Genomic DNA, 27,902 nt, shown 5'->3' with positions numbered 1-27,902 from the left:
TCTGCTTAGGGAAGCTTCACTTTGTGGATGGCCATGACTACTAGGATGACCCATATGGCAACCTAGTGCTGCGATGAAGGGACAGAGGATTGTCCTGCAATGAAACAATAGACTCTTGGTTTCAACAAATAAAGAAATGTTTTATTTGAGAGAAAAAGAACTGCAGAGAAAGAGATAAAAAGAGAGACACAGTGTTGCAGTCAGTTCTGCCTTGCTGACAGTAAACACCCGACCGCGAGCAGATTGTGGGAAAAGAGGGATTTATTTTGCATTACAGACTTGAGGGGAAGCTACATGAAGGCAAGGGAAAATGATGGCATGGGCAGAGGGTGGACATCACCTCTGGCCAACATCAGATGGACAAGAGCTATGTCCGAGGTTGTAGAACATGGGCAAGAGCAATCTGGCTAGAACACCCATAAGCAGCCCCACAGATAGACACTGCTCCAGGAGGTGTTCATTCCCCCATTACCATCAGACTGATACCTAGCATCCAAAAATATCTATGTTTATGGTGAACACCTGAATCTAACTACCACATTCTGCCCTAGCCTCCATGAAGTGATAACCATAGATAATGTAGAATGGAATACATCCATCCAACTTCAAAATTCCCCATAGTTTTGAAGCTATACCAAAGATCTTCAACATCCCCAAAGTCCAAGATGTTTTAACTGCGCAAAAATACAAAACAACAACACCGCCAACAACAAAATACCCTATTTGTGAAGAAGAAACATCTACACTGGCATTGAGAAGAGCAAAGAAATATTCAACCAATTCAAGATTTAAACAGGGCAAACGTCAGACTCTGTAACTCCAAGTCCAACAACTCCAACTAATGACAAGTCACTGGAATTTGAATTCTGCTCCTGGAGCTACACGCCTATGGTCTCAGAAAATTTCTTCTGTTGCATTAATTGTATATTTTAAAATTTGAGTTACATCATACCTGGATGGGAATGAGAGACCCCCAGAGAGAGGATATGGGTACACCAATTCCTCTAGTCAATGGAATTTAACTCCAGACGTGTGTGCCACCCTGTAAGTGTGGGTACTGGGAAATCCAACCTGGGTCTTAGGCTTTGAAGGCAAGTGCCTTACATGCTAAGACATCCGTCCAGCTCAAGCAGGGAATTTTTTTTTTACATGAGGTGTTAATGTACGTGGAACATCTGCTCTTACTGTGGGTGGCGCTATTTTTTGAGGTACGTATCAGGACTTAATTACGTGGAGGAAGCAGCTGAGCTGCAGCGTCCAAATCTCTCTCTCTCTCTCTCTCTCTCTCTCTCTCTCTGCAGTTTGATCTCTCACTGTCTCCTGACAGTGATACCAGAAGGCCAGGTTCTTCATGCTCCTGTTCCTATGGCCTCCCCACCCTGATGGAGGTGGAAGGTGAGTTCATTCCCTCCCACCCTTAACTCACTTCTACTCAGGTATTTGTGCACAACAATCAGAAAGTTTCTAAAATCTCCCGATTCCCTATCACGTATTCCAAAAAAAATGGTGTTGATGAAGGCGAAATGGCATTTGAACTCAAAACAGAGGACTTCCACTGTCTAGGATACACTTGGAAACTAATGTGTATCATTGCTCTAAGCCGCTCTTACAGTATACAGCCCCAATACCGAGCATATTCCAGATTCTTTTCTTGTCACACAGGTTACCTGTGCTGCGTGTAGATTTGTAAATCCAACTTTGAGTACCCTCAGAGTAGGCGAGTAATGTGCCAGGTGTACCTCGTGTACTTCAATCCAAGGGCAGAAGTTATTCTAAGCGTTGAGCTTGCCTACTATTCAAGTGTACTAGCAGGCTGGGCGGGTCAATTGACTGGCAGTATGTAAACTTCAGCTGAGCACCATACACATTCAATAAAAAGCCATCACAGAGGATGCAGATGTGGGGATTGAATCAAACATATAACCTTATAGGGGCAAAATCCTTCAGGGTGTGTATTGCTATACATACTTCATCCTTTCAGCTGGGAGGCTGAGATTTTGGTTCTGAAATGTGTTCCAAGTCATCCAGGGTCTGTATCAGATCCTGCTCCCCAGAATGACAGAAGAAAGAGACAAAGACCCTGTGAATTTGAATGCATCAAAGGCAAGTAGAGTGAACCATCAAATACAGCTTAATTGAGAATGGTAACGCCAACCAAGAATATCTAACCCATACCCGTCCTGACATATAAAGAAAGATAAGCACTTACAGTGCAGGCCTACCTACCTGAACTTATGTCATTCGGCGTGGTTACGTAGTGGCGTGGCTTCAAGTGTCACCAATGCCAGTGCTGTGTGCCCACCTCGATCCCTCCGTAGTATGCTATGAATCTGATCAGCTGTGTTAATTCCCAACTTGAGATCAGCCTAGAGCCTGTCATTCAGAATAACTTAGTTTATGGGGAACACCTGAATGGAACAAGCATATTCTACCCTTGCCGGCATAAACTAACAACTATACATGATGTCAAATGGAATGCATTCATCCAGCTAAAAAGTCCCCATAGATTTTATCTATCCCAATGATTTTCAAACACCCCCATATTCCAAGTTACTTTAACAGAGTTAAAAAACTAAAAAAAAAAAAAAAAGTGCATCAAAACCCCAAATAGCAGAAAATAAACATTCAGACTATGAATGGTGGCATGGCAGAGCCAAGAAACATCCAACCAATTCAAGATTTAAGCAAGGCATAGTCCAAACTTGGTATCTCCAAGTCCAATATCTCCAACTGGTCACAAGTCCCTGGAATTCCAATTCAGCCCCTCCGGCTGAATGACCCTCGGTCTTGTAAAACTTTATCCAGTGCTGGCAGCACTCCTTGGCAGCCATCTCATAGGCCTAGCATCTCATTTGGGTGTCAGCTGCAACCCCCGACTCATCATCATGGCTCTCTTGGGTGCCAGGCAGGAAATTCAACAAGCCTGCTTCACACTACCCATGGACATTTTCAAAGTGCAAAACCGTGTTGCCAAATCAGAGACCTCCCTTTCCAGCGATTGTTATACTCCCTCATACCAGGTGGGCTGCAGAGTTTCTGAATCCAGGGAGGAATAAAGCAGACTTTAAAGAACAGCACACTCTTTCAGCATTCATGCCACTGGAGGTGTCTGCATTCTACCTGTTGTCCCAGTGCAGGTCAGATGCCCAATTTCTGATTTCTGTGTTTTGTATTTTCGACGTGACTTCTCACCCTTGCACACGCTAACCCGAGTATTTCCTATTCATTCTCTAGGTGACCTTCACCTCAAAATGATACTCCTACTCTACCATGTGAGAGCGGGGATTCAAGGCTTGCGCGAGCGTGCCCGGTTAGCTGTCCAGTCTCAGTGGTTGTAATCTCTCAGGCAGTTGCAGGTGAACGAGCAGAATGTTCAGCCCAGAGGTTTCATTGTTTTCCTTGCCATGTCCCTGTGCTTGAACCAGTCCATTTGTATGCGATACAACCCCGCACAAGATCTCAGGACACGCATTTACTAGCTAGCCTCTCACTCAAAATGCTTCTGGCCCAGAGCCTGCAAAGTACTCTTTCACACTCAGAAGCCAAACCTTCAGTCCGTGGGTCTTATTGCATTCATGCCTTGCAACTCTGACCAGAATAGGCCATCCATCTGTGCTCCGAATACTGCAAGGTGACTCCTAGGCCAACATTTCAAATCCTACCCCATTTCTTCCTCAAAAATCCACCTCAAAAGGCAACAAGCCACACATTCATGTGTCTAGCAGCAGTGATCCCACTTGTCAGTGCCAACATTCCCTTTGCAGTGAGTTCACACTGCTGGCAGGAAACACCCAACAAAGAGCAGAGTGTGGGGAAAAAGGGCTGATGTTGGCTTACAGACTGGATGGGAAGCTCCATGAATGCCAGGGGAAGCGATGGCATGAGCAGAGGGTGGACATTGCATTCTGGCCATCCTCACATGCACAATAGGTACAGGAGAGTGAGCCAAACACTAGCAAGAGGAAACTGGCTATAAGTCTCATAAGCCCTCCAAGAACAGTACACTGCCTCCAGGAGGTCTGCATTCTCATTTGGACGTCAGACAGAAACTTAGCATTTGGAACACCTAAGCTCCTGTGGAAAACATGAATCAAACCACCACAGACAGAGAGAGAGAGGTTTGGCAACCAGGGTTTCATGCCACTGCAAATGAACACCCGGTTCATGTGCCCCCTAAAGCGTCTGGCTTTATGCGGGGAGTGGGGAATCGAATCCAGGCTCTTTGCAGACCTGTGCCTTTCACCTCAGAGCCATCTTTGCAGCCAAAATATGCTTGTTGGAAAGTGTCCTCAAGCAACTACCATGTACTGTTACGTATGTTATCATACACTAAAGGAGAAATTTCAGGAAAACTTAATAATTATGGTACAGGTATGTGGCTTGCCCTATTTTATGCAAATTTTATTATGTTTAACTATTAGGTAGATACCTGAGTTTGACTTCATACTATATACATTTTAGAAGGTAGTTTGTACAGAAAACTAAGATAAATACTATTAAAGGTCTGCCAAGTACCTCAAGTGACAACTTCTCATCTGTTAATGACTTCAACTACATTTGTAACAATTGCCGGGACATGCATATGTCTGTCTACCTCCATATTACTCTCTCTATGTGTATATCTCTACATGTCTATGATGAATATCTATGCATCCAGAGCTATATCTGTCTATAACTGTGTGGAAACTAAGGTGACCAATGTGTCCAACGGTATAGCTGCTCTTAGATCATATACCCATAATATTCAGAAATTTCCATGTCCCTTTCCCTCTGAACAAAGTACTGAACTCTGCCCAGGGCAGTGTACTGGGCCGCGTTCTCACGCTCCCGCTGAGCCCTCCTCTTCATGGCCTCGCGCTCTGGCCTCTGCTCATCTGTGATGGGGGTGGACTCAACTGGCCCTGGAAAATCGACTTTCCTCCATGGTATTGGCTGGCGGCTGAAGTCTTCCAAGAGATACTGGGTGTTTGCGTTGGGAAGTGAGTGGACCTTGGTCGGTGCAGTGGAAACAGGCTCCTTGTGCAGAGAAGTGCAGGATGAGGTCTTGTAGGGAGCTGGCCTACAGGCAACAGACTGAGAGACCCCGTGCTGGGTAGGGTGGTTGAAGCCTGGTCTGGGGAGACTGCTGGAAACTGGCCCAGCAGTGAAAGTTGTGCTGGCAGGAGCTGCTTGTGATGGCTTGACTGCAGGCGGCTGAGCAGGGTTCGATGGAGGCCTGGCAGGGTCAGGTGCCGGGGCCCTCTGTGAAGCCAGGGAGTGTGGCCTCCTAGGAGCAAGGCGAGCTTGGGGCTTGTCCATGCTAAGAAAGGGCAAAGGCACTAACTTGACCTTCCCAGGTGGGGGCAGCTCACACTGGGAGGGAGAACGCCGCTCTGTGCCAACACTGCCCTCTGGTTTCTGGCCTTTGCCTTGGGTTTGCTCAGTCCCTGTCTCCTGGCATGGGATCCGCAGCCCGGATTGGAGGCCTGGGGATGGTCTGGGCTCTGTGGTGCAGCGTGTGTTGCCCAGAGCCCGGCAGGAAGAGAGCCCTGTTTTCGGCTCCATCTTCTTCCCCAGGGCGTGGAAGACCTGCACTGACTCCAGCATGTGCATGCCCAGGGAGCTGCGAGGCTTTTTAAAGAACTCTTGGCAGAGCTCAGGTGGATGGCCCTTCCTCCTCTTGGCCCTGGGGATGGGCGGCTTCTCTTCTGCTTTCGCCTTGCCCCCTGCCGTCTTTTGCTCTTCACATGTCTTGGACTTCCTTGCTCTGGGCCTTCTGGGCCTTTCATGGCCAGGGCCCTGAGCTTTCTTGGGCCTGCTGGGTGTGGCTTTCTGAGCTCTGTGGAGGGAATGCTTGGCTGTGATGTCGGGAGCCCTGCCACTGGCTGTAGCACTGCCAACAAGCACCTCTCCCTCCTCTCCCTCCGCCTGGCCCTCTGGGTCCTGGCGCTGCAATTTGGCCTTGGGAGCTTCGTCCCTTAAGTCAGACACTTTCTCCTTTTCCTCCCTCTCTAGAGGCGGGGGGCCCTCCATGAAAGTGCTGCTCACCTGCACCTCACTCGCCTCTGTGCTTCCTGGAATTTGGGGCTTAGTTGGTGCTGGAAAGTCAGTATCGGTCACAGGGCTGAAGGGCTGGGCAAGCCAGACATCTTCCCCCAGAATTCTCAGGTCTTCAGAACCTCTGTTAGATTCCAGTCCTCCCTCCAGTGCCCACTTGTCCTTGAAACTTTGGCAGTTCTCTCCCAAGTGGGCATTTTGGGAACCAGGAGTGTTCCCTGGGCTCACCGATTCAGTGGGGGAACGGATGTCACAGGTATTGGGCATTTGTAACGGGAGGAGTACAGGATCTTCTTGCTCATCTTTTGAAGTCTGGTAGGCACCCAGAGGTTGTGCGATCTCAGTTTGAATAGCATCCAAAATCGTATTGTCTGCTTGTTTAGCACGTGGAGCAGGAGGCAAGGCCAGGAAGCGAGAAGGGCTTTGAACTGGAGATTCGGAAATGTCCCAACACTCAGATGCTGGCTTACTCTCCAATGTGCAGGATTTGGCAAGTTGTGACGTTTGTGGCAGGCAGAATGTCTGGCTTTCAGTTAGCATTCCCAGGGATGTTTCCAGTGTCAGGTTAGCATCCAAGCCCTGAGAATCTGCCATCGCTGTAAAGAAATCAAAAGAGGGACGTCAGTCCTGTGAGGCGACATGATCCGCTTCCACCCACCCACCCAGCCCTCCATCCAGGAACCTGCCCACAGTGCCAGGCATTGCCTTGGCTCCTCTACAGCACCATGGACGGCACCCTGACTTGACATGTTTGCTTGCTGTTGCTTGGGATCGATCATGTGAGGCCTGGCTTTGTAGCGTTTCCTTGTGTTTCATGGTAGTATTGTCGGTGAAAGAATTCAAACAAATACGAAATGTCTTGGCCTTGGAACATGGGTCAGATGTAGAACATCCACCCCTATGCTCTTGGCCTGTGTTGACTTCCGTAGTAACATCAAGACAGAAGAAGTTGTGCGTTGACTAGCATTCTCATTCAGGGAACATGGCTCCCTCTACTGAGAGTGTAAGCACAGGTCACCCGGGAGAGAGACAGCAGAGTACTTCCCTGTGAAATTCATGAGCATGGACAGTCTGAGTCTTGTTGTTGGGAACAGATACCTGAGGATCAGGCCTTCACTTTTGTTGCCATTTAAGGAAAGTACTTTTCACTGCACTTGTACTTTTGAAATGACCTGCTCGGAGTAATAAAGTAGATGAGCATGGGAAGGCATTAAGTATGGACATGGAGGGGGACTGATTTCCTCTGATGAGAGGGAGGCGTGGCTGCAGTGTGCTTGTAGAGGTATCTTTAGTACTACGTGGAAGGCCGTTACGGCGTTCTGCATCCCCACCCTGAGTAGAAAACTGCAGTGGTGTGTGCGGAGGGCAAGCAGGAATTAGAAACGTCCAGATTCCGATTCTACCATGTGTGGAATCCCCACAGATTTGACGGTTCTTTGGATTTGTGTTTTTATGATGTTTTGAGAGAGAGGAAGAGTCAGATAGAGACAATGGGTGCAGCACGGCCGCCGGATGTATGCGCAACCTTGTGCATCTGGTTTAAGTGGGTCCTGGAGAATGAAACCTGGGTCCTTAGGCTTCGCAGGTAAGCAGATTAAGCACTCGGCAGTCTCTCGGGCGCTCTACTGTTGTTTTGAACCCTCATGCCTTTCCTTCTGTCTGTTTGTACTCACCTTGACGGCTCGTTCTCGAGGTGCACTGAGCAGGCGCAGAATAGGAGACGGCAGAGATGGGAAGCGCTGAAGGGACACTTGTGGGGGGCATCTCCCTCACCAGCATCATAATTTCTGGTTGCGGGGCACAGGCCCCACCACCTCCTTGTCTCCCAGAGACGTAGGACTGCAGGCAGGGTCCAACTTCCCCACACATCCAAAGGTTCGGGGTGTTTGGATCATTGTAATAGACCTGACTGCCTCCCTGGTAGGGAAGAGGCAGGCTATGTGGATGATGTGGAATGTGAGAACTTGTCTGTTGAACACGTGTGCCATGCAGTGTTGGGTACCCGGCCACAGTGGTATTGGCACAGGAAGTCTCACCATACTGGGCTGCCATAGACATTGAAGGACCTGAGGTGCCCTGATCGAGGATTGTCACCATGGCAGGCCCAAGTGAAGATGTTCTGCCCCCGGCGCTTCTTGAGGACTGCCACTCAAAAGCACCTGCAGAGGGGGCAGCTGACATGGAGAGGAGGCTGGGGCCCGGGAACCCGGCCAACGTGTTTGTGCCAGGATGTTGGTAAAGGTAGGCACTACGGGGGAGTGGCTGGAGAACAGCCCCAGAGCCTGGTGGTAGGAGCCATGCTGAGGTGATGGCTGGTGCAGAGGCTCTGGTGAGTGCGTACACACTTCCTGTTAGGGAAGGTGCATTGCTCACCACAGGAACCGAGAGCTGCTGGGCTCTCACTGTGGCTGGTAAATAGATATTCTGGAAGTTTTCTGTAGAAATGGGGAAAACAAAGATAAAAAATGATGAGATTGAGAATGTTGAAGGAAGAACAGAATTATCTCTGTGTTATTCTGATAGGAGGCCTCCAAAGGAACCCCCTGGTTCAGGGGTTTAGGAGGGTACTAAGTGTGGAGTAGGTGGCCTGTTCTGAGGCCTACTGTCCTGACGTGGACAAAGCAGACCCACGTGGTCAGGGTCAAGCACAGCTCCCTTGCTAGATGCCCTCGCTCTAGCCTGCACTTGCTCTAGTAATGCCTCTCATCAGTGTTTTGAGTGAAGGCGTTATGAAGTCTGACTCCTTAGGCAACTTGTAATGTCCCCATCTTCGGAGTGAGGAAAGTAAGGATCTGGAGGTCAGTCTGAAGAGTTCAAGTTCTCCCATGTTACTTACTATCAGTACCAGATCGCATCCCCCTCATGGCTCCCTTGCCAGGACATGATCCTGTGGTCAAAAACTCAGAAAGTGGGGGTAGTGGAAGCTTGTTGTCTGGACAGGGCCTAACTCTGTAGTTCATGCTGTCTTGTAGCTCCTGCTGGAGTGCAGGGCGATCTCTGAGTCCGGCTATCCTTGGGCCTCCTCCCCGTTGTGACCAGGGTTCGGGCACAAGCCACAGTATCAGCACCACATGGAACTTTCCACATAAGCGTTCTTGTGTCACTCATGAGACAACAGTGCCGCTGTGGTCATGGCCATCTTTCACACCTCGTGAGCCTGCAGCTACGTTGCCACTGATTCAAGGCCCCTTACAGCTCAGTTCAGGTGGCAAGTGGGCAGGTCTCCTTTAATCTCTTCACACTGACCTCCGGTACTAGTTCTAGATGGCTCCCTGACAGTTTCTCATGGAGTGCATTTTTAAAAAATATTTTGCTTCCCGAGTTTAGACTTACTCATTGATGGGGGGTGTTGTGGTGTCATAGTGATTGCTAGTAGGTGAACAACAGAAACATAGAGTATGATTACCCCTAGAGAACAGAGTACACTCCGAAAAGACTGACAGAAATGAGAAACACAGTGTTTCTGTCCAAAGGAACGGGGAGATATTGATGAAATTGCCGCATAAACTAGCATCAAATTTCAGTCCTATACGACATTGCGTTATGATACAAGGACTATTGTGAGACCGAACATTGTCAGGGATAGGAGTGATGAAGGACATTGCTCAAGGCAGGACACCTTTGAATAGAAATATGTATATAAACATATAGACAATTTTCCCACCGTGCGTGCTCATATATGGGTGCAATTCCAGCACAACACCTGGAAGATTGACTTGAGTTGAGTTTGAAGCCAGCATGTTGTGAGCCACGGAGTCCCAGCACAGTCTGAGGTATCATATCAGAACCCAGTTAAGAATACAAGCACATATTTTTTGTATCGTATTAAACTGTTCAGCGTGGCCTCAAACTTGCAAACGAGTCTCCAGAGCCTCGTGGGAATCTGGGATTGGAGGCACATTGGCGCCACCTGGATTACCTTGGAATAAGTGCCCGTGAGTACATCTGTTCAGACAAACACTACCTGTGCAGCAAGCAGCGCAACCCAGTGAAGAAACCTATGGGCACCAGTCATGAGTTCCAACAAACATTTCAGGGAGACTGCTATGAAGCTGGGCACCTGTCCCACCAGCACCGAGCATACTGAGGAGAAGGAGTGCTGGAGTCCAGGTGTCGCTGGCCCGTCTGGGCTACATAGTGAGACCTTGCGATAATAATTCAAGACCACAAGACAGCATGGTGACTGTGGGGAATACAAATACAGCGTCACGTTATGCATTATTGTACTCGTTCCTCTCTCTCTGCATATTACCCACCGTGTAACCATTCAGATTTATAGGAAGATATTTTACTTCACATAGGCATACCACAAGGGTTTGAATACAAACAGGGGATTGTGGAAGTTTTGTGCTCAGAATGAGTTTTCAGTCATTGTCTACATGAAGGGAAGCTGTTCTACTAATGAGGAGAAATCCTTTTCAGGTAGAACATGATTAATTGGTTCAGGGCGTGGGGAAAAGGATCCGCAGTTACATGTGCTTGCTTGCAAAGCTTTATGGCTCAGGATCACTTCCCCAGTAGGCACGTAAAGCCAGGTCCACAAAGTGGCACATGACCCTGGAGTTTGTTTGCAGTGTCTAGAGGCCCTGGCGTGTACATACTGTCTCTGACCTTCTGTCTCTGCCTCCCATCACTCTGCCAAATAAATAAATGAATGAATGATAATGTTTAGAGGTCCAAATGTTTATGTTATCTTGGCCTAGAGTAGCTCTGATCTTCTGTGGTCCCTGTGCCCATGACTCCTGTGCGGTGGGGTTACACACTTGAATGTGTATGTGCGAAAGTATGATTTGTACACGTACTTACAAATTGCCTCCATTCCAAACATCACAATCACAGTCCACAGTCAGTAGGCGCCAACCCCAACCACCAAAGGCTTCTTCCCCAACTACCTTCCATTCTGTGTCATAGCCCTTCCCAACCTCAGCTCTCTTCCTAGTCCATTGATCTAAGCAGTCACAGAAGACACTGTCCCTTGTCCTTTTCTGAGCACATTTCACTCTCTAGCCTCTGTGTTGGTTTGAACTTTTATCCTGATGTGGCAGCACAGGAGGCATAGTGTGAGAAAGTACATGATGTGTCCAAAGTCACAGACCTCATGGATATCAGCGCTCAAACTGCAGTTGTGATCCATAGCTCAGTACTTTCCCCATTCTTGCAGGCTATTTGAGGATGCTTTGTTGAGGCGTGTGTGTCATCTAATAAAACCAAACTTAACCTTATTTATTTCTTACCTGACATAGTCAGAGGAGAAGCGATATTCCCCTGTCTCACAAGGGATTTGGATAGAGTCCTTGGACTTTTCTGGGAACCAGAAATCATCCGCACACGTGTCCAGTAAGAAGAACACAGTTAACCGGTCACTGGCCACTTGCGATGATCCAAATTTGTTTACAGGCAGCTCCGTGGAAACCTCAAGATTCTACCAGGTGGTGATTGGTCTAGAGGGACAATGATGTCATAGGCTGTTAGTAGCCAATAGGCAGGTCGGCTGTCCGTGAAAAGACAGGATATGGTGGAGAGAATGGCATGGGGTTTATCAATGCCGCAGGCAGGTAAGACCTTGGCAAGTGACAGTCCACATGAAAGACCTGATAGTCCTTGCTTCCCTTGGTTCTTTTATTTGTGGAATGCAACCGCATGTTTCTAATAAACGCTCAGGAGGAAAGATTTTACCCTTTGTATGGGTCATTTCACTTTCCAGTAGACCCTGAGCAGCCAGAATGTGATTATACATACAGGTACAGCTGGCCTCCTTGTGGAGGAAGGAAAGAGACGAGTGTAGGCTGGGCACGTGTGGTGGTTCTGAAACCATTTCAGTTCCCCTGATGGGAGATGCGATGGCAGCTCAGAAGGAGAGAGGAGGGATACAGAGCAGTCTTTCCTGCTTTGAAGAATACGGTGAATGAAGGTCATCACATGCACCTTGCAGGGGTGATGACGGTCAAGGCGCTTCTCTTTAGTTTCTTCTTGATATCTCCCTTGCTTGGGCCACCCTGGGTCATCTGGACTCACATCTTGTGCCAATTCCTTCTCCTGTTTACTGAGAAATTGTGTTTGCCAAAGCTTGGGTTTGCAAGTTGGGTTTCCTGATGCGCCTGGCTGTTACTTCCGGTGATCTTCCAGAAGCAGCGGTCTTCAGGACAGGGTCCACATGGATTCTGAACATCACAGGCAACACCAGATGGGCAGAGGATGCTGCTGACTGTATAAATCCCTATCTCCCACTTTGCGATTGACTTCTGCCTCCTCTTCACTATGTCTTTAGGATTTGTCCTCGTCCTTCTCCTGCTCATCCTGCTCCTCTTCTACACGTTCTCCCCATAACTCCTCATCTTCTTTTGACCCTTTGAATCAGGGTCTAACTCCATAATGCATGGGGACCTCGTACTCTCTTGACGTCCAAGCTGTCCTTGACCTGATGCGCATTCCTCCTGCTTCAGCCTCCTGAGTGATAAGACCACAAGGTGTGAGCCACTACAACCCTGTGTTGTATGTATTCTCACAGAGTGACATGTGTGTGGTAGTTAGTGAAACTTCCTGCCCTTCGCAGCAGTTTCTAAGGAACATGAGGTCTTGAACATTCTCTGCCATGCTGGGGTGTGAGTTGGGGTAAATGGAGTGGAGGCAGAGGACCACGTGGGAGAGTCGCCCTTAGAGAAGAAGACGTTGCGCGAGGGCGTGCTGCAGGTGCACTGAAGTCATCTCCAGGAGCTTGTGTGGGTTCCTGGGATAAATGGGTCAAACCGGTAGCCGCGTACAGTGTTAATGGTACACACAGCTGGATAGGCCACGCGTTGCTGTGTATGTCGTGGCCTGTAGGATAGAGGAAATTTGGGTTCACATGGAAGAACCTTGACTACCAGGTCATCTCCCTGCCGGTCTTGTTGTTTTTGGAGTCAGGGTATCACAAAGAACTGCTTGGTGGAATGGAACTCTTAATCCTCCTGACTCGCCCTTCTGTAAGCTGAGTTTATGGACAGGTACTGCCATGATCTGCTTGGGATGTGTGTCAGAGGCAGGAGGCTAGGACTTTCTGTTGATCAGTAGTTAGTAGTAGGCACTGAGCGTCGGTTGTTAACTACAGTCCACTCAGTTGAGCTTCTATTTCACTGTTTGACTTGTGACTTTTTATAAGTGACTTTGGACTTTTTAATTGACCTGAGACCGTGTATATGACCTGTCACTGAAAGTGATTGTGAATGTTCAAGTAACCTGCAACTGTGTACGTAACCTCTGCTTGTGTAATGGTCCCGTCACTGTGTATTTGACCTGCAAGTGACAGCGAGTGGCAACTGAGTCAGTGACCTGTGACTGTGTACATGACTTCTCATTCTGTAAATGTCATGTGACTATGTCGGTGTCCTGTGACTATGTACGTGAATTACCACTGTGTAAATGATGTTTCACTGTGACAGCGAGCCGTGACTGTGAAAAGGTGCTACCACTGAGTAAATGATGTTTCACCGTGACAGTGACCTGTGACTGTGTACGTGACCTGAGCCAGTGTCCTGTGACTGCGTATGTGGTCTGCTTCTCTGTAACTGTCTCAAAACGGCGTATGTGACATGCGTATAGGTAAGTGAAAAGTTACCAGTTACTGTGGGCCTTGCCTTGCTGTAAGTGACCTCTGATTGTGTAATGGTACTGTCAGTGTGTATGGCAGCTGTAAGTGAACGTGACCTCAACTGGGTAAGTGATCTGTGACTGTGTAAGTGACATGTCAGTATGTAAGTGACATGCGACGGTGTTGCTGTCCTGTGAAGACGTGAGTGAAATACCACTGTGTAAATGATGTTTCACTGTGACAGTGCCCTATGAATGTGTGAGGTTAATAACACTGTGTAAATGAGTTTTCACTCTGTAAGCGACCTGGGCCTGGGTAACTGACCAGGGACTATACAAGTGTCCTGTGACTGTGTAAGTGACCTGTGTATAGGTAAATTGGCCTTTGACTGTTAGAGACCCTGTTACTGTGTGGCTTGCCTTGTGTAAGTGGTCTGTAACTGTGCTTGTGACCTGTCATTGTCTAAGCAACTTGTCACAGTGTAAGGAAGCTCAAAAGAACCACTGGTCCCCTCAGGTTGGGGTTTGGTGTAACCTTTGTTAAGGTGCTGTATCTGGGGTGAATAGGCATTTGCTCACATCTCTTTAGGAATTACTGGACATATTAGCATAGTTCTCTCCCTCTCCTCTTTTCTTCTGTTTCTTGGTGTGTTTATTTTTGAGGTTGGCTGGTTGGCTTGTTTTTCTGTTGCTAAACATTCTGAGATGTGGTACATGTCTGAATTCTGAAACCTCCGTGTCTCTGGAGTTTCAAGAAAATATGTCATCACATATATTGTGGTTTCATCCTGGGTGAGCCTCCAGAGGTCTGGGATTGTCTAAGGTGCGGAATAGAATGTCGTTCCCTCATTTTGTTCTTTCTACCTTTAGCCAAAACTACCTCATTACATATGACTTGATCTGGCCATTGTTCCATTGCCTTTGTGCCTCTACTTCCCATATCAAGCAAACCTAATTATGAGTCTCTGGTTGTTTCTATACTGTCTCATGCAGCACTAATATCTTAATGGATACTCTGTTATCAGCGTTCCTACATCGTAGAGTGATTGGACATTAAGAGGTGTTTGATATTTGGCCCACATGCTGTGTTCCTAGTGGGCCGTTCAGTGGTTGACTTGGACTGGACCTGGTGCCCGAGAAAAGATGACATGTACAAAAACATAAATAGGCCTCAGAGATGGCTCACTGGATAACGTCCTTGCCCCTAAAACCTAACAACCTGGATCTCCTTCCGTACTGCCCACATCAAACCACATGTTCAAAGTGGCCCATGCATCTGGGGTTTGGGCAGCAGCTAGTAACTTGGTACACCATTCTCTCTCAGTCTGTACCGCCCCTCTTTATCCTTCCACATAAATATTAGCAATGTGCAAATAAGCTTGTTGAATGCAGCAAGTTCCATCACTGTCACAAACAAATGTGATTAAAATTTTTTCTCTCAGTCAAAATGCCAGAATTGTAGAACCCATGGCAAAAGCAAAGCAAACATTAATTTGAGGTTCCTTTCAGTGACGAGGTCTTGGAAGTGTCTGTGTCTCTGTGTATCTGCTTTGAGTGTTCTCTGTGTCTGTCTCCATAACACTTGAGCTGATTACGAGAAAGTGGCTCTTGCTCATTTCCCCAGCAGCTCTCTGGATTCAGCAGGGGCTCTGGTCTGGTGCAATGGGCTGATTCTCTGCCCAGTTCTGTGTCCATCTGAAAAACAGAAGCAAAATCTCCAGTGGACAGCCGTGGACAGTGAGGTCAGTGCAAGATATGTGGACTTCCATAATTTTTTGAGAGGAGTTTAATAATTGTGGGCACCTTTGAACCCCACTCTTGGTGGGAGTTTCATATTGGAGAGCAGGGTCCTTTTTGGTTTCGGGTCTGACGTGCATCCCCATTCCAGGTTTGAGATCCTTTCCACTGAGTGGATCCATTAGCCCAATTAGGAACACTTGGTAACCGCCCATGGCTATGTGGCACTATTGTACTTTTGTGAGCATCACATCAGGTTGATTTCTGCTGAGGAGCTGAGACCATGAGTTGCTTACACAGATGTTGTTGATTTTCCCATAGTCGCTCATGTTATACCTTCTGCCACTAGAAAAGCCAACTATCTGTGGGTTGACTCTCTTGTGCTTCCTAGCCAGGTTGCTCCATGTTCCGTCCCAACATCATATGGTGTATTCAGCAGTAGGGTCTTACCATTATAAACCTTTGTTACTTCAACAACTACTGTGCCAGAATTCTGTTTTCTTTGAGGCAACGTTGTTGGTCTCTCTGATCACAGCTCTTTGTGGGTGTTACCCATATGCTGGTATTTGGGTCCAGATTTTTGTTGCCCCCCACATAACATTACCCTCCCCTGCTGCCCCTTCATCCCTGTGGTCCAGCCCTGGAGATGATTATGAGGTATGTTGGCATCTTGGGCTGAATGAGGTTGGGAACCACAGATGAGAGAATCCATGTGAAAATTATCTGTCTGTGATTGGGTGAATTTGTTGCGGAGGACCTACTCCAAGAGGCTATGTTCTTCAAATTTCATTGTGTCACTTTTCCTAACTGGTGCATAGAATTCCGACGTGTAGAAAAACCACTTCTTCGTTATATATTCATCTAATGATGGATATCTGGCCTGATTCCAGTTCTTAGCTACTATGGAATTAATAAATATAGTTGAGCAACAATCTCTGAGCTGAGGTTTGAGCCTTTAGGGTAAAAGCCCCAGTAACACAACAACTGGGTATGTGGATGCATTTATAGTCTTTCTTTACAGGAGTGTCCATTGGCATGGCTCAGGTAAAATTCGTGTGAGAGAGAGTGGGATGATCGAGGCATATTTGGGTCATTGTGCACAGAGACATGGCCTCTCCCCCATACTGATGGCCACAGCAAAATACAACTCCCACAATCCTCATGGGGGGATGACAGGAGGACTAAGGATGCATCAATACGGGCTGTACACACTCTATTACATAACTTTTGAAATATAAAAGAAACAAACGTTGAAAAACTACATCAATACGTGTCCTCTATATTTACTAATTATCTGAAGTAAGAGTGCATGAAGTGAAACCCTAGATGATCATTTAAAAGGATGTGTATAGGTACATTCCAAGTAATCAAGGAAGGGCTTTAGAGAGGGTTTTGTGGCTAAAGCGCTTGCCCGTGAATCCAAAACAGGTGTTTGATCTGTGTGCACAAGCCCCAAACCAGGTGCACAAAGGGGACCCAAGTATAAGGCTGCATAAGTGCCAGGCATTTCATTGTGTTGGCTAAAGGCGTGGAATGCCAGTCCCCTCTCTCCCTGTTTCCCAGAAAAAAAAAAAAATCAAAGGGGCCACCCGAAATGTATGAAAAAACTCCAAACTCAAATAGGCCAGGGCTGGAGAGACAGCTTAAAGTAAAGGCAGAAGTCATGGTGGGAGACAGATTGGGAGAGAGAGATTGTGTTTGTCTAGGTGTTCAGATAGCTCTTGCTGCCTGACAGAAACTCCAGGTGCATGTGGCACTTTGTGTATCTGGCCTTCGGTGATTAGTAAGGAATCAAACCCAGGCCAGCAGGCTTGGCACGTAAGCACCTTCAACCACTGATCATTCTCTCCCTCCAGGTGGTCTCTGTGGTCCATGAGAGGTGCACATGAATTTCTTCTGGTGACCAAGGAAGGCATTCACTCTTTTAAATCAGGTACTTGATCTCTAACACCAATCTAAAAACAAGCTGTGCCATAGTCTTTGCCAATGATCCTTGCTATTAATGTTTCATACATCAGTTGTCATACTGCACACTGGTTGGAAGGTGTGTAGCTGTGTGGTACCTCACTGGATGAGAACTCGGATATTCACAACCTCAACTGCTGTGAGTGTCCAGCAGATTTCATGTTACCAACTTGGTCAAGAGAGCACCTTGTAGCTGGACTTTGAAGACAAAGGTTTAAAGGCTGTTTCTGATGTCGTCACTAATTCTCTGATGCTTCCTGCGGCCCAAGTGACGGGGAGATACAGTCAGAGTTCTGAACATACTCTGCCCCTTCTGCACAAGACAGGAGTCTCTTCCCCTTTCTCCTTTTCCTTTCAGTCCATATATTTGGTGAGAAAACGTTAAGAGGAATAGCTGGCCATGGTAGGAAACATTTTCTTAAAGTTTGTAAGACCAAAGGAGCAGTGTTTTCATTTGAATGCCAACACGTTACAATTCATGGTAATATTTTGTGTGGATTGGTCCCATAGGCCTGAGTCATGAGAAATTCCTAGCATCTGAATATGGGTGCAGAGATCCTTGTCAGTTGAACAGGATGGATAGAGAAGTTTGGAGGGCACAAGTATTTTATTTATTTTGTTTTTATTGATTAGTTTTGTACTCAGCAAATGCAGTGTATTTGGTACCATTATTAGGCTCATCCCTCACCTACCCTCTCCTCTTTGCCCCTCCTTTTTGAAGTATATGGGTCATGCATTCTGGAGTTAGCCCACAGTTATGGGTATGGTAAAGGTCTGCATATCATGACCCAACATGTGGCTGTGACTTTCTTTCCTCCAGCTCTTCCACAAAATTTCCCTGAGCCATGTTGGGTACGTTTTGATCTGCTTCAGTGATGAGGTGTTGGGTGCCTCTGGGTTTCTGGATCTCTGATTTGGTTGGAGTTGATTTTTCCTTGTGTTGATCTCCTTCACACTTCTGCTGGTACCGGGTTCACCAAGAAAAAAGGACCCTTGCTTGTTTTGCCAAATGTTCTTGCACACGTATTTTTGAATTGTTCTCTAATGTCTCCTAAAGTCCTGTGTATTCCAGAATTGTTCATTGGTGTGTGTGTGTGTGTGTGTGTGTGTGTGTGTGTGTGTGTGTGTAGAGCGCTGTTAGGCAGGGATTGTTGCTAATGGGAGGTTTGGAATCCTCATTCAGGAAAGTTAGACTATGAAGGAAGGGGAATGTGGGAGACTGGCCTCTGCAGTATTTGTTATTGCTTAGAGGCAGTCGAAGAGAGCTATTTGCTCTGCCACATGCTTCCCGCAGCTTCCATTCACCAGACACAACAGAGGCTCAAAGCAGTGTGCCATCTGACCTTGGACTGCAATATGATCAGAAGAAAACTTTTGTCCCATATTCTTAATCATTTCAGGTGTTTTTATTTTCATTAATGCATTTTTGTGTGTGTGCATGTTCACAAGTGTGCAAATGTACTTGTGTGCACACATATGGATGCCAGAGCCTAACCTAAGTGTCATTCCTCAGGAGGACTCCTGCTTCTTGGTTTATGGAGCTATTATCTGCCTCCAACCCAGGCTGGTCTTCAGTTCACTATGTAGTCTCAGGCTGGCCTTGAACCCACTGCATTCCTCCCTCCTTGGTGCGATGAGTGCGGGAGTGTCGATGTGTGCTTCCATGCCTGGCCTGGACCCCCTTTTCTGAAATTGGATATGAGACTATGGGTGCTTGGCCGCAGGGATTTCCCGTATCTACACCTACCCAGGCTTGAGAACGTGAGCATCTGCTACCGGACCTGGCATGTGTTCTGGGGACCAAGTGTAGCTCCTTTTGCTTGAAAAGCAAGACCTTTACCTACCGATGAAGGTCCCCAGTCTTTTTGTAAAATCTGTTATCAGCACATATTTATCGCACCTAGCAACAGTATTTATATATGTATGGAATATTATGGATGTGTATATGTGTGTCCATGTAGATGACAAACCCTGTGCATGGGTGCAGTAGCCAGGGAGGACATTGGGTGTCATCCTCTATTGCCCTCCTGTGATAATTCTCGAGGTGGCATCAGACAAAGTTTGGAGTTGTTACTTTTTATTTAGAATGTGGAAGAGTGAGCCTCAGTGATTTTCCTTTCTCCTCCCATTCAACATGTGAGTTACAGGCATGTGTGGAAGTGCAAGGCTTTTTATGTGGGTCTCAGGGATTGAACTCAGGTCCTATGGTTTGCATAGCAACTATGTTTTCCATGCCAAATTAAATCCACAGCTCCCAGATCTGTTTCGTAATGACAATTTCATTCAAGTGTGTTCTGTTTGACCATAACCACCCATCTCTCTACCTTTGTACTCTTTCACTGCCTCAGGAACCTCAATTCTTCTACGAAATATAGGGAGACAAAGAGAAAGAGAAAGAGAAACAGGAGGGGGGGGGGAGCGCGAGCCTGTTTTGTGAAGGTCAGAGGACTTCAAGTAATCTATGTCCTCATTTCCCTGACCCAGAGTTTCTTTCTATTGGGAATGAAAAGTCACACTGCAAACAGATGACTGACAGGCTGACCCATTTGTTTGGGATTCTCCTGGATATTTCTACCACTGTTGTAGGCATCTTGGGATCCCACATGCTTGTGCCACTTTATATCTGGTGTTACATTGGTGTTGGTGACTTGAACCTGACCCAGTAGGCTTTGCCAAACAAGTATTGTTATCAACTAGGGAATGCCCCAGCTACCCCTAATATTCTTATTTCTGCATTTGTGCTCTATAGACATGATTTTACATACGTAGGTAAAATGTAGGATTAGTAGATGAGGCAAAACGTATCATAATTGGACTGCTGAGACCCCCTCATTTTTCTTATTTTAATGATTGTCTACTGAAAACTTTTCTGAAAATATGACTTCATTCTTCATTATGGCTACATAAAATGTCATTGTATTCAATGTGTTTTGTGCATAATATCATTATTTTTAATGGGCATATAAGTCAGTTTCATATTTTGGCTATTGTGAATGCTGTTTCAGTAATCATGGAAAGGTGTGCACTTATCGCTCTAGTGTGCTGCTTTAGGACATATACGTAGGTGTGTTTCGTCCCGGTCATATGGTAGCTCTGTGTGTCTATGTGTATTTTGAGAAAAAGTGTCCTATGACTCAAGATGGCCTCAATCCTGCTACATCCCTTGGGGGCATACGACTTCTGATCCTCCTGCATCAGCTGCCAAGTGCTGAGTTTGCCTGATTGTGCAGAGGTACATGGGTTCTGCAAATATGTGGATTGAATCTTAGGATTTCAGATTTTCAATAGTTGATTGACAGAGAAAGAGAGAGAGAGAGAGAGACAGAGAGAGAAGAGTGGGTTAGAGAGACAGAGAGAGATTGAGAGAGAGCGGGCACTGTAGGGCCTACAGCTACTGCCAAGGAACTCTACATGCAGGTGCACAGGTCACCTTGAGCATCGGGTTACATGGGTCCTGACCAATGGAACCTGGCTCTTTTCGGTTTGCAGGCAAGCACCATAATCAGTAAGATATCTCTCCAGCCCAAACCTTGGGATTGCTGCTTGCTAGTCACGTAGTATATACCTGAGCTATATCTCCAGCCCTTCTTTACCTAAAGATCTCCATGTCAACAGATCACACAGACATTTGCATTTCAACATTTATTTTAGCACCATTTACAATTGAAAATTGGGGCACCAGCATAGTGGCCAATAACAGAGGAGTGTGTAAGGACATGTTGTACATATGTGCTTTGGTATAGATTTCAACCATAAAACCAATCCAAGTTATGTTGTTTGCCAAAAAAGAAAGAAAACAGAGGTAATCAAGGTAATTGTGTCTCAGAAGAAAAGATAGCAAGTCTTGGATCCTATGTATTTCCTACATTTTACACAGACTCAGAGACTTATGTACTCCGCTTGATAAAACATTGGAGAGAAAGTGTTCACGGACCAATGGGTATTCACAGGAAGAAGAGTGGCAAAGGGAGGGTTCACTGTAGAAGGAGATATGATCCATGTAGCAAATATACTTTTTTAACAATTATTTTTATTGACAACTTGTGTACTTCCAGACAATAAATCATGATATTTTCCTCCCATCCCCCACTTTCCCTTCACAACTCTGCTCTCCATCCTATACTCTCCCTCCCTCATTAGTCTCTTTGTAAGTTTCATGTCATCGTCTTTTTCTCCTGTTATGACAGTCTTGCGTAGAGGACACTGCAAGTCTCAAGTTTGGCCAAATAAGCCAAGTGACCAAAGGAGAGCAATAGTGGCATGTGACATCTGTTGGAAAACAACTGCTTTCGAATTGTACCGAATGCCTGCTCTGTGGGACGCAATCCACGCCTGCTACTGAAAACCTAATCGTACGTCTATGGCAGGGCAGGTGATGAGACTTATGGGTAGAAAGCCTGCTCTTGTCTGGATAAATGCCTATTTTATTGTCACCCAACTTCCTTGGAAGCTCTACACTAAATGTTCCTATTTTCATGTTAATGCTACTCTCACTTCTGCTTAGGGAAGCTTCACTTTGTGGATGGCCATGACTACTAGGATGACCCATATGGCAACCTAGTGCTGCGATGAAGGGACAGAGGATTGTCCTGCAATGAAACAATAGACTCTTGGTTTCAACAAATAAAGAAATGTTTTATTTGAGAGAAAAAGAACTGCAGAGAAAGAGATAAAAAGAGAGACACAGTGTTGCAGTCAGTTCTGCCTTGCTGACAGTAAACACCCGACCGCGAGCAGATTGTGGGAAAAGAGGGATTTATTTTGCATTACAGACTTGAGGGGAAGCTACATGAAGGCAAGGGAAAATGATGGCATGGGCAGAGGGTGGACATCACCTCTGGCCAACATCAGATGGACAAGAGCTATGTCCGAGGTTGTAGAACATGGGCAAGAGCAATCTGGCTAGAACACCCATAAGCAGCCCCACAGATAGACACTGCTCCAGGAGGTGTTCATTCCCCCATTACCATCAGACTGATACCTAGCATCCAAAAATATCTATGTTTATGGTGAACACCTGAATCTAACTACCACATTCTGCCCTAGCCTCCATGAAGTGATAACCATAGATAATGTAGAATGGAATACATCCATCCAACTTCAAAATTCCCCATAGTTTTGAAGCTATACCAAAGATCTTCAACATCCCCAAAGTCCAAGATGTTTTAACTGCGCAAAAATACAAAACAACAACACCGCCAACAACAAAATACCCTATTTGTGAAGAAGAAACATCTACACTGGCATTGAGAAGAGCAAAGAAATATTCAACCAATTCAAGATTTAAACAGGGCAAACGTCAGACTCTGTAACTCCAAGTCCAACAACTCCAACTAATGACAAGTCACTGGAATTTGAATTCTGCTCCTGGAGCTACACGCCTATGGTCTCAGAAAATTTCTTCTGTTGCATTAATTGTATATTTTAAAATTTGAGTTACATCATACCTGGATGGGAATGAGAGACCCCCAGAGAGAGGATATGGGTACACCAATTCCTCTAGTCAATGGAATTTAACTCCAGACGTGTGTGCCACCCTGTAAGTGTGGGTACTGGGAAATCCAACCTGGGTCTTAGGCTTTGAAGGCAAGTGCCTTACATGCTAAGACATCCGTCCAGCTCAAGCAGGGAATTTTTTTTTTACATGAGGTGTTAATGTACGTGGAACATCTGCTCTTACTGTGGGTGGCGCTATTTTTTGAGGTACGTATCAGGACTTAATTACGTGGAGGAAGCAGCTGAGCTGCAGCGTCCAAATCTCTCTCTCTCTCTCTCTCTCTCTCTCTCTCTCTGCAGTTTGATCTCTCACTGTCTCCTGACAGTGATACCAGAAGGCCAGGTTCTTCATGCTCCTGTTCCTATGGCCTCCCCACCCTGATGGAGGTGGAAGGTGAGTTCATTCCCTCCCACCCTTAACTCACTTCTACTCAGGTATTTGTGCACAACAATCAGAAAGTTTCTAAAATCTCCCGATTCCCTATCACGTATTCCAAAAAAAATGGTGTTGATGAAGGCGAAATGGCATTTGAACTCAAAACAGAGGACTTCCACTGTCTAGGATACACTTGGAAACTAATGTGTATCATTGCTCTAAGCCGCTCTTACAGTATACAGCCCCAATACCGAGCATATTCCAGATTCTTTTCTTGTCACACAGGTTACCTGTGCTGCGTGTAGATTTGTAAATCCAACTTTGAGTACCCTCAGAGTAGGCGAGTAATGTGCCAGGTGTACCTCGTGTACTTCAATCCAAACGCAGAAGTTATTCTAAGCGTTGAGCTTGCCTACTATTCAAGTGTACTAGCAGGCTGAGCGGGTCAATTGACTGGCAGTATCTAAACTTCAGCTGAGCACCATACACATTCAATAAAAAGCCATCACAGAGGATGCAGATGTGGGGATTGAATCAAACATATAACCTTATAGGGGCAAAATCCTTCAGGGTGTGTATTGCTATACATACTTCATCCTTTCAGCTGGGAGGCTGAGATTTTGGTTCTGAAATGTGTTCCAAGTCATCCAGGGTCTGTATCAGATCCTGCTCCCCAGAATGACAGAAGAAAGAGACAAAGACCCTGTGAATTTGAATGCATCAAAGGCAAGTAGAGTGAACCATCAAATACAGCTTAATTGAGAATGGTAACGCCAACCAAGAATATCTAACCCATACCCGTCCTGACATATAAAGAAAGATAAGCACTTACAGTGCAGGCCTACCTACCTGAACTGGTTACGTAGTGGCGTGGCTTCAAGTGTCACCAATGCCAGTGCTGTGTGCCCACCTCGATCCCTCCGTAGTATGCTATGAATCTGATCAGCTGTGTTAATTCCCAACTTGAGATCAGCCTAGAGCCTGTCATTCAGAATACCTTAGTTTATGGGGAACACCTGAATGGAACAAGCATATTCTACCCTTGCTGGCATAAACTGAGGACTATACATGATGTCAAATGGAATGCATTCATCCAGCTTCAAAAGTCCCCATAGATTTTTATCTATCCCAATGATTTTCAAACACCCCCATATTCCAAGTTACTTTAACAGAGTTAAAAAACTAAAAAAAAAAAAAAAAGTACATCAAAACCCCAAATAGCAGAAAATAAACATTCAGACTATGAATGGTGGCATGGCAGAGCCAAGAAACATCCAACCAATTCAAGATTTAAGCAAGGCATAGTCCAAACTTGGTATCTCCAAGTCCAATATCTCCAACTGGTCACAAGTCCCTGGAATTCCAATTCAGCCCCTCCGGCTAAATGACCCTTGGTCCTTGTAAAACTTTATCCAGTGCTGGCAGCACTCCTTGGCAGCCATCTCATAGGCCTAGCATCTCATTTGGGTGTCAGCTGCAACCCCCGACTCATCATCATGGCTCTCTTGGGTGCCAGGCAGGAAATTCAACAAGCCTGCTTCACACTACCCATGGACATTTTCAAAGTGCAAAACCGTGTTGCCAAATCAGAGACCTCCCTTTCCAGCGATTGTTATACTCCCTCATACCAGGTGGGCTGCAGAGTTTCTGAATCCAGGGAGGAATAAAGCAGACTTTAAAGAACAGCACACTCTTTCAGCATTCATGCCACTGGAGGTGTCTGCATTCTACCTGTTGTCCCAGTGCAGGTCAGATGCCCAATTTCTGATTTCTGTGTTTTGTATTTTCGACGTGACTTCTCACCCTTGCACACGCTAACCCGAGTATTTCCTATTCATTCTCTAGGTGACCTTCACCTCAAAATGATACTCCTACTCTACCATGTGAGAGCGGGGATTCAAGGCTTGCGCGAGCGTGCCCGGTTAGCTGTCCAGTCTCAGTGGTTGTAATCTCTCAGGCAGTTGCAGGTGAACGAGCAGAATGTTCAGCCCAGAGGTTTCATTGTTTTCCTTGCCATGTCCCTGTGCTTGAACCAGTCCATTTGTATGCGATACAACCCCGCACAAGATCTCAGGACACGCATTTACTAGCTAGCCTCTCACTCAAAATGCTTCTGGCCCAGAGCCTGCAAAGTACTCTTTCACACTCAGAAGCCAAACCTTCAGTCCGTGGGTCTTATTGCATTCATGCCTTGCAACTCTGACCAGAATAGGCCTTCCATCTGTGCTCCGAATACTGCAAGGTGACTCCTAGGCCAACATTTCAAATCCTACCCCATTTCTTCCTCAAAAATCCACCTCAAAAGGCAACAAGCCACACATTCATGTGTCTAGCAGCAGTGATCCCACTTGTCAGTGCCAACATTCCCTTTGCAGTGAGTTCACACTGCTGGCAGGAAACACCCAACAAAGAGCAGAGTGTGGGGAAAAAGGGCTGATGTTGGCTTACAGACTGGATGGGAAGCTCCATGAATGCCAGGGGAAGCGATGGCATGAGCAGAGGGTGGACATTGCATTCTGGCCATCCTCACATGCACAATAGGTACAGGAGAGTGTGCCAAACACTAGCAAGAGGAAACTGGCTATAAGTCTCATAAGCCCTCCAAGAACAGTACACTGCCTCCAGGAGGTCTGCATTCTCATTTGGACGTCAGACAGAAACTTAGCATTTGGAACACCTAAGCTTCTGGGGAAACATGAATCAAACCACCACAGACAGAGAGAGAGAGAGTTTTGGCAACCAGGGTTTCATGCCACTGCAAATGAACACCCGGTTCATGTGCCCCCTAAAGCGTCTGGCTTTATGCGGGGAGTGGGGAATCGAATCCAGGCTCTTTGCAGACCTGTGCCTTTCACCTCAGAGCCATCTTTGCAGCCAAAATATGCTTGTTGGAAAGTGTCCTCAAGCAACTACCATGTACTGTTACGTATGTTATCATACACTAAAGGAGAAATTTCAGGAAAACTTATTAATTATAGTACAGGTATGTGGCTTGCCCTATTTTATGCAAATTTTATTATGTTTAACTATTAGGTAGATACCTGAGTTTGACTTCATACTATATACATTTTAGAAGGTAGTTTGTACAGAAAACTAAGATAAATACTATTAAAGGTCTGCCAAGTACCTCAAGTGACAACTTCTCATCTGTTAATGACTTCAACTACATTTGTAACAATTGCCGGGACATGCATATGTCTGTCTACCTCCATATTACTCTCTCTATGTGTATATCTCTACATGTCTATGATGAATATCTATGCATCCAGAGCTATATCTGTCTATAACTGTGTGGAAACTAAGGTGACCAATGTGTCCAACGGTATAGCTGCTCTTAGATCATATACCCATAATATTCAGAAATTTCCATGTCCCTTTCCCTCTGAACAAAGTACTGAACTCTGCCCAGGGCAGTGTACTGGGCCGCGTTCTCACGCTCCCGCTGAGCCCTCCTCTTCATGGCCTCGCGCTCTGGCCTCTGCTCATCTGTGATGGGGGTGGACTCAACTGGCCCTGGAAAATCGACTTTCCTCCATGGTATTGGCTGGCGGCTGAAGTCTTCCAAGAGATACTGGGTGTTTGCGTTGGGAAGTGAGTGGACCTTGGTCGGTGCAGTGGAAACAGGCTCCTTGTGCAGAGAAGTGCAGGATGAGGTCTTGTAGGGAGCTGGCCTACAGGCAACAGACTGAGAGACCCCGTGCTGGGTAGGGTGGTTGAAGCCTGGTCTGGGGAGACTGCTGGAAACTGGCCCAGCAGTGAAAGTTGTGCTGGCAGGAGCTGCTTGTGATGGCTTGACTGCAGGCGGCTGAGCAGGGTTCGATGGAGGCCTGGCAGGGTCAGGTGCCGGGGCCCTCTGTGAAGCCAGGGAGTGTGGCCTCCTAGGAGCAAGGCGAGCTTGGGGCTTGTCCATGCTAAGAAAGGGCAAAGGCACTAACTTGACCTTCCCAGGTGGGGGCAGCTCACACTGGGAGGGAGAACGCCGCTCTGTGCCAACACTGCCCTCTGGTTTCTGGCCTTTGCCTTGGGTTTGCTCAGTCCCTGTCTCCTGGCATGGGATCCGCAGCCCGGATTGGAGGCCTGGGGATGGTCTGGGCTCTGTGGTGCAGCGTGTGTTGCCCAGAGCCCGGCAGGAAGAGAGCCCTGTTTTCGGCTCCATCTTCTTCCCCAGGGCGTGGAAGACCTGCACTGACTCCAGCATGTGCATGCCCAGGGAGCTGCGAGGCTTTTTAAAGAACTCTTGGCAGAGCTCAGGTGGATGGCCCTTCCTCCTCTTGGCCCTGGGGATGGGCGGCTTCTCTTCTGCTTTCGCCTTGCCCCCTGCCGTCTTTTGCTCTTCACATGTCTTGGACTTCCTTGCTCTGGGCCTTCTGGGCCTTTCATGGCCAGGGCCCTGAGCTTTCTTGGGCCTGCTGGGTGTGGCTTTCTGAGCTCTGTGGAGGGAATGCTTGGCTGTGATGTCGGGAGCCCTGCCACTGGCTGTAGCACTGCCAACAAGCACCTCTCCCTCCTCTCCCCTCCGCCTGGCCCTCTGGGTCCTGGCGCTGCAATTTGGCCTTGGGAGCTTCGTCCCTTAAGTCAGACACTTTCTCCTTTTCCTCCCTCTCTAGAGGCGGGGGGCCCTCCATGAAAGTGCTGCTCACCTGCACCTCACTCGCCTCTGTGCTTCCTGGAATTTGGGGCTTAGTTGGTGCTGGAAAGTCAGTATCGGTCACAGGGCTGAAGGGCT

General features: G+C 46.8%; 1 protein-coding gene across 1 annotated transcript; it reads right to left on the bottom strand.

The window, feature by feature from the left end:
• Positions 1-4,722: 4,722 nt before the first annotated feature.
• Positions 4,723-6,630, bottom strand: LOC123463530 (uncharacterized protein C2orf78-like). The gene has a single exon (XM_045159532.1). The coding sequence runs from the start codon at positions 6,628-6,630 to the stop codon at positions 4,723-4,725; it is 1,908 nt and encodes a 635-aa protein (XP_045015467.1).
• Positions 6,631-27,902: the final 21,272 nt, after the last annotated feature.

The sequence above is a fragment of the Jaculus jaculus genome, chromosome 9 (assembly GCF_020740685.1).
Source record: "Jaculus jaculus isolate mJacJac1 chromosome 9, mJacJac1.mat.Y.cur, whole genome shotgun sequence".
Classification (NCBI taxonomy): domain Eukaryota; kingdom Metazoa; phylum Chordata; class Mammalia; order Rodentia; family Dipodidae; genus Jaculus; species Jaculus jaculus.
This window is presented reverse-complemented; position numbering and strand designations above follow the sequence as displayed.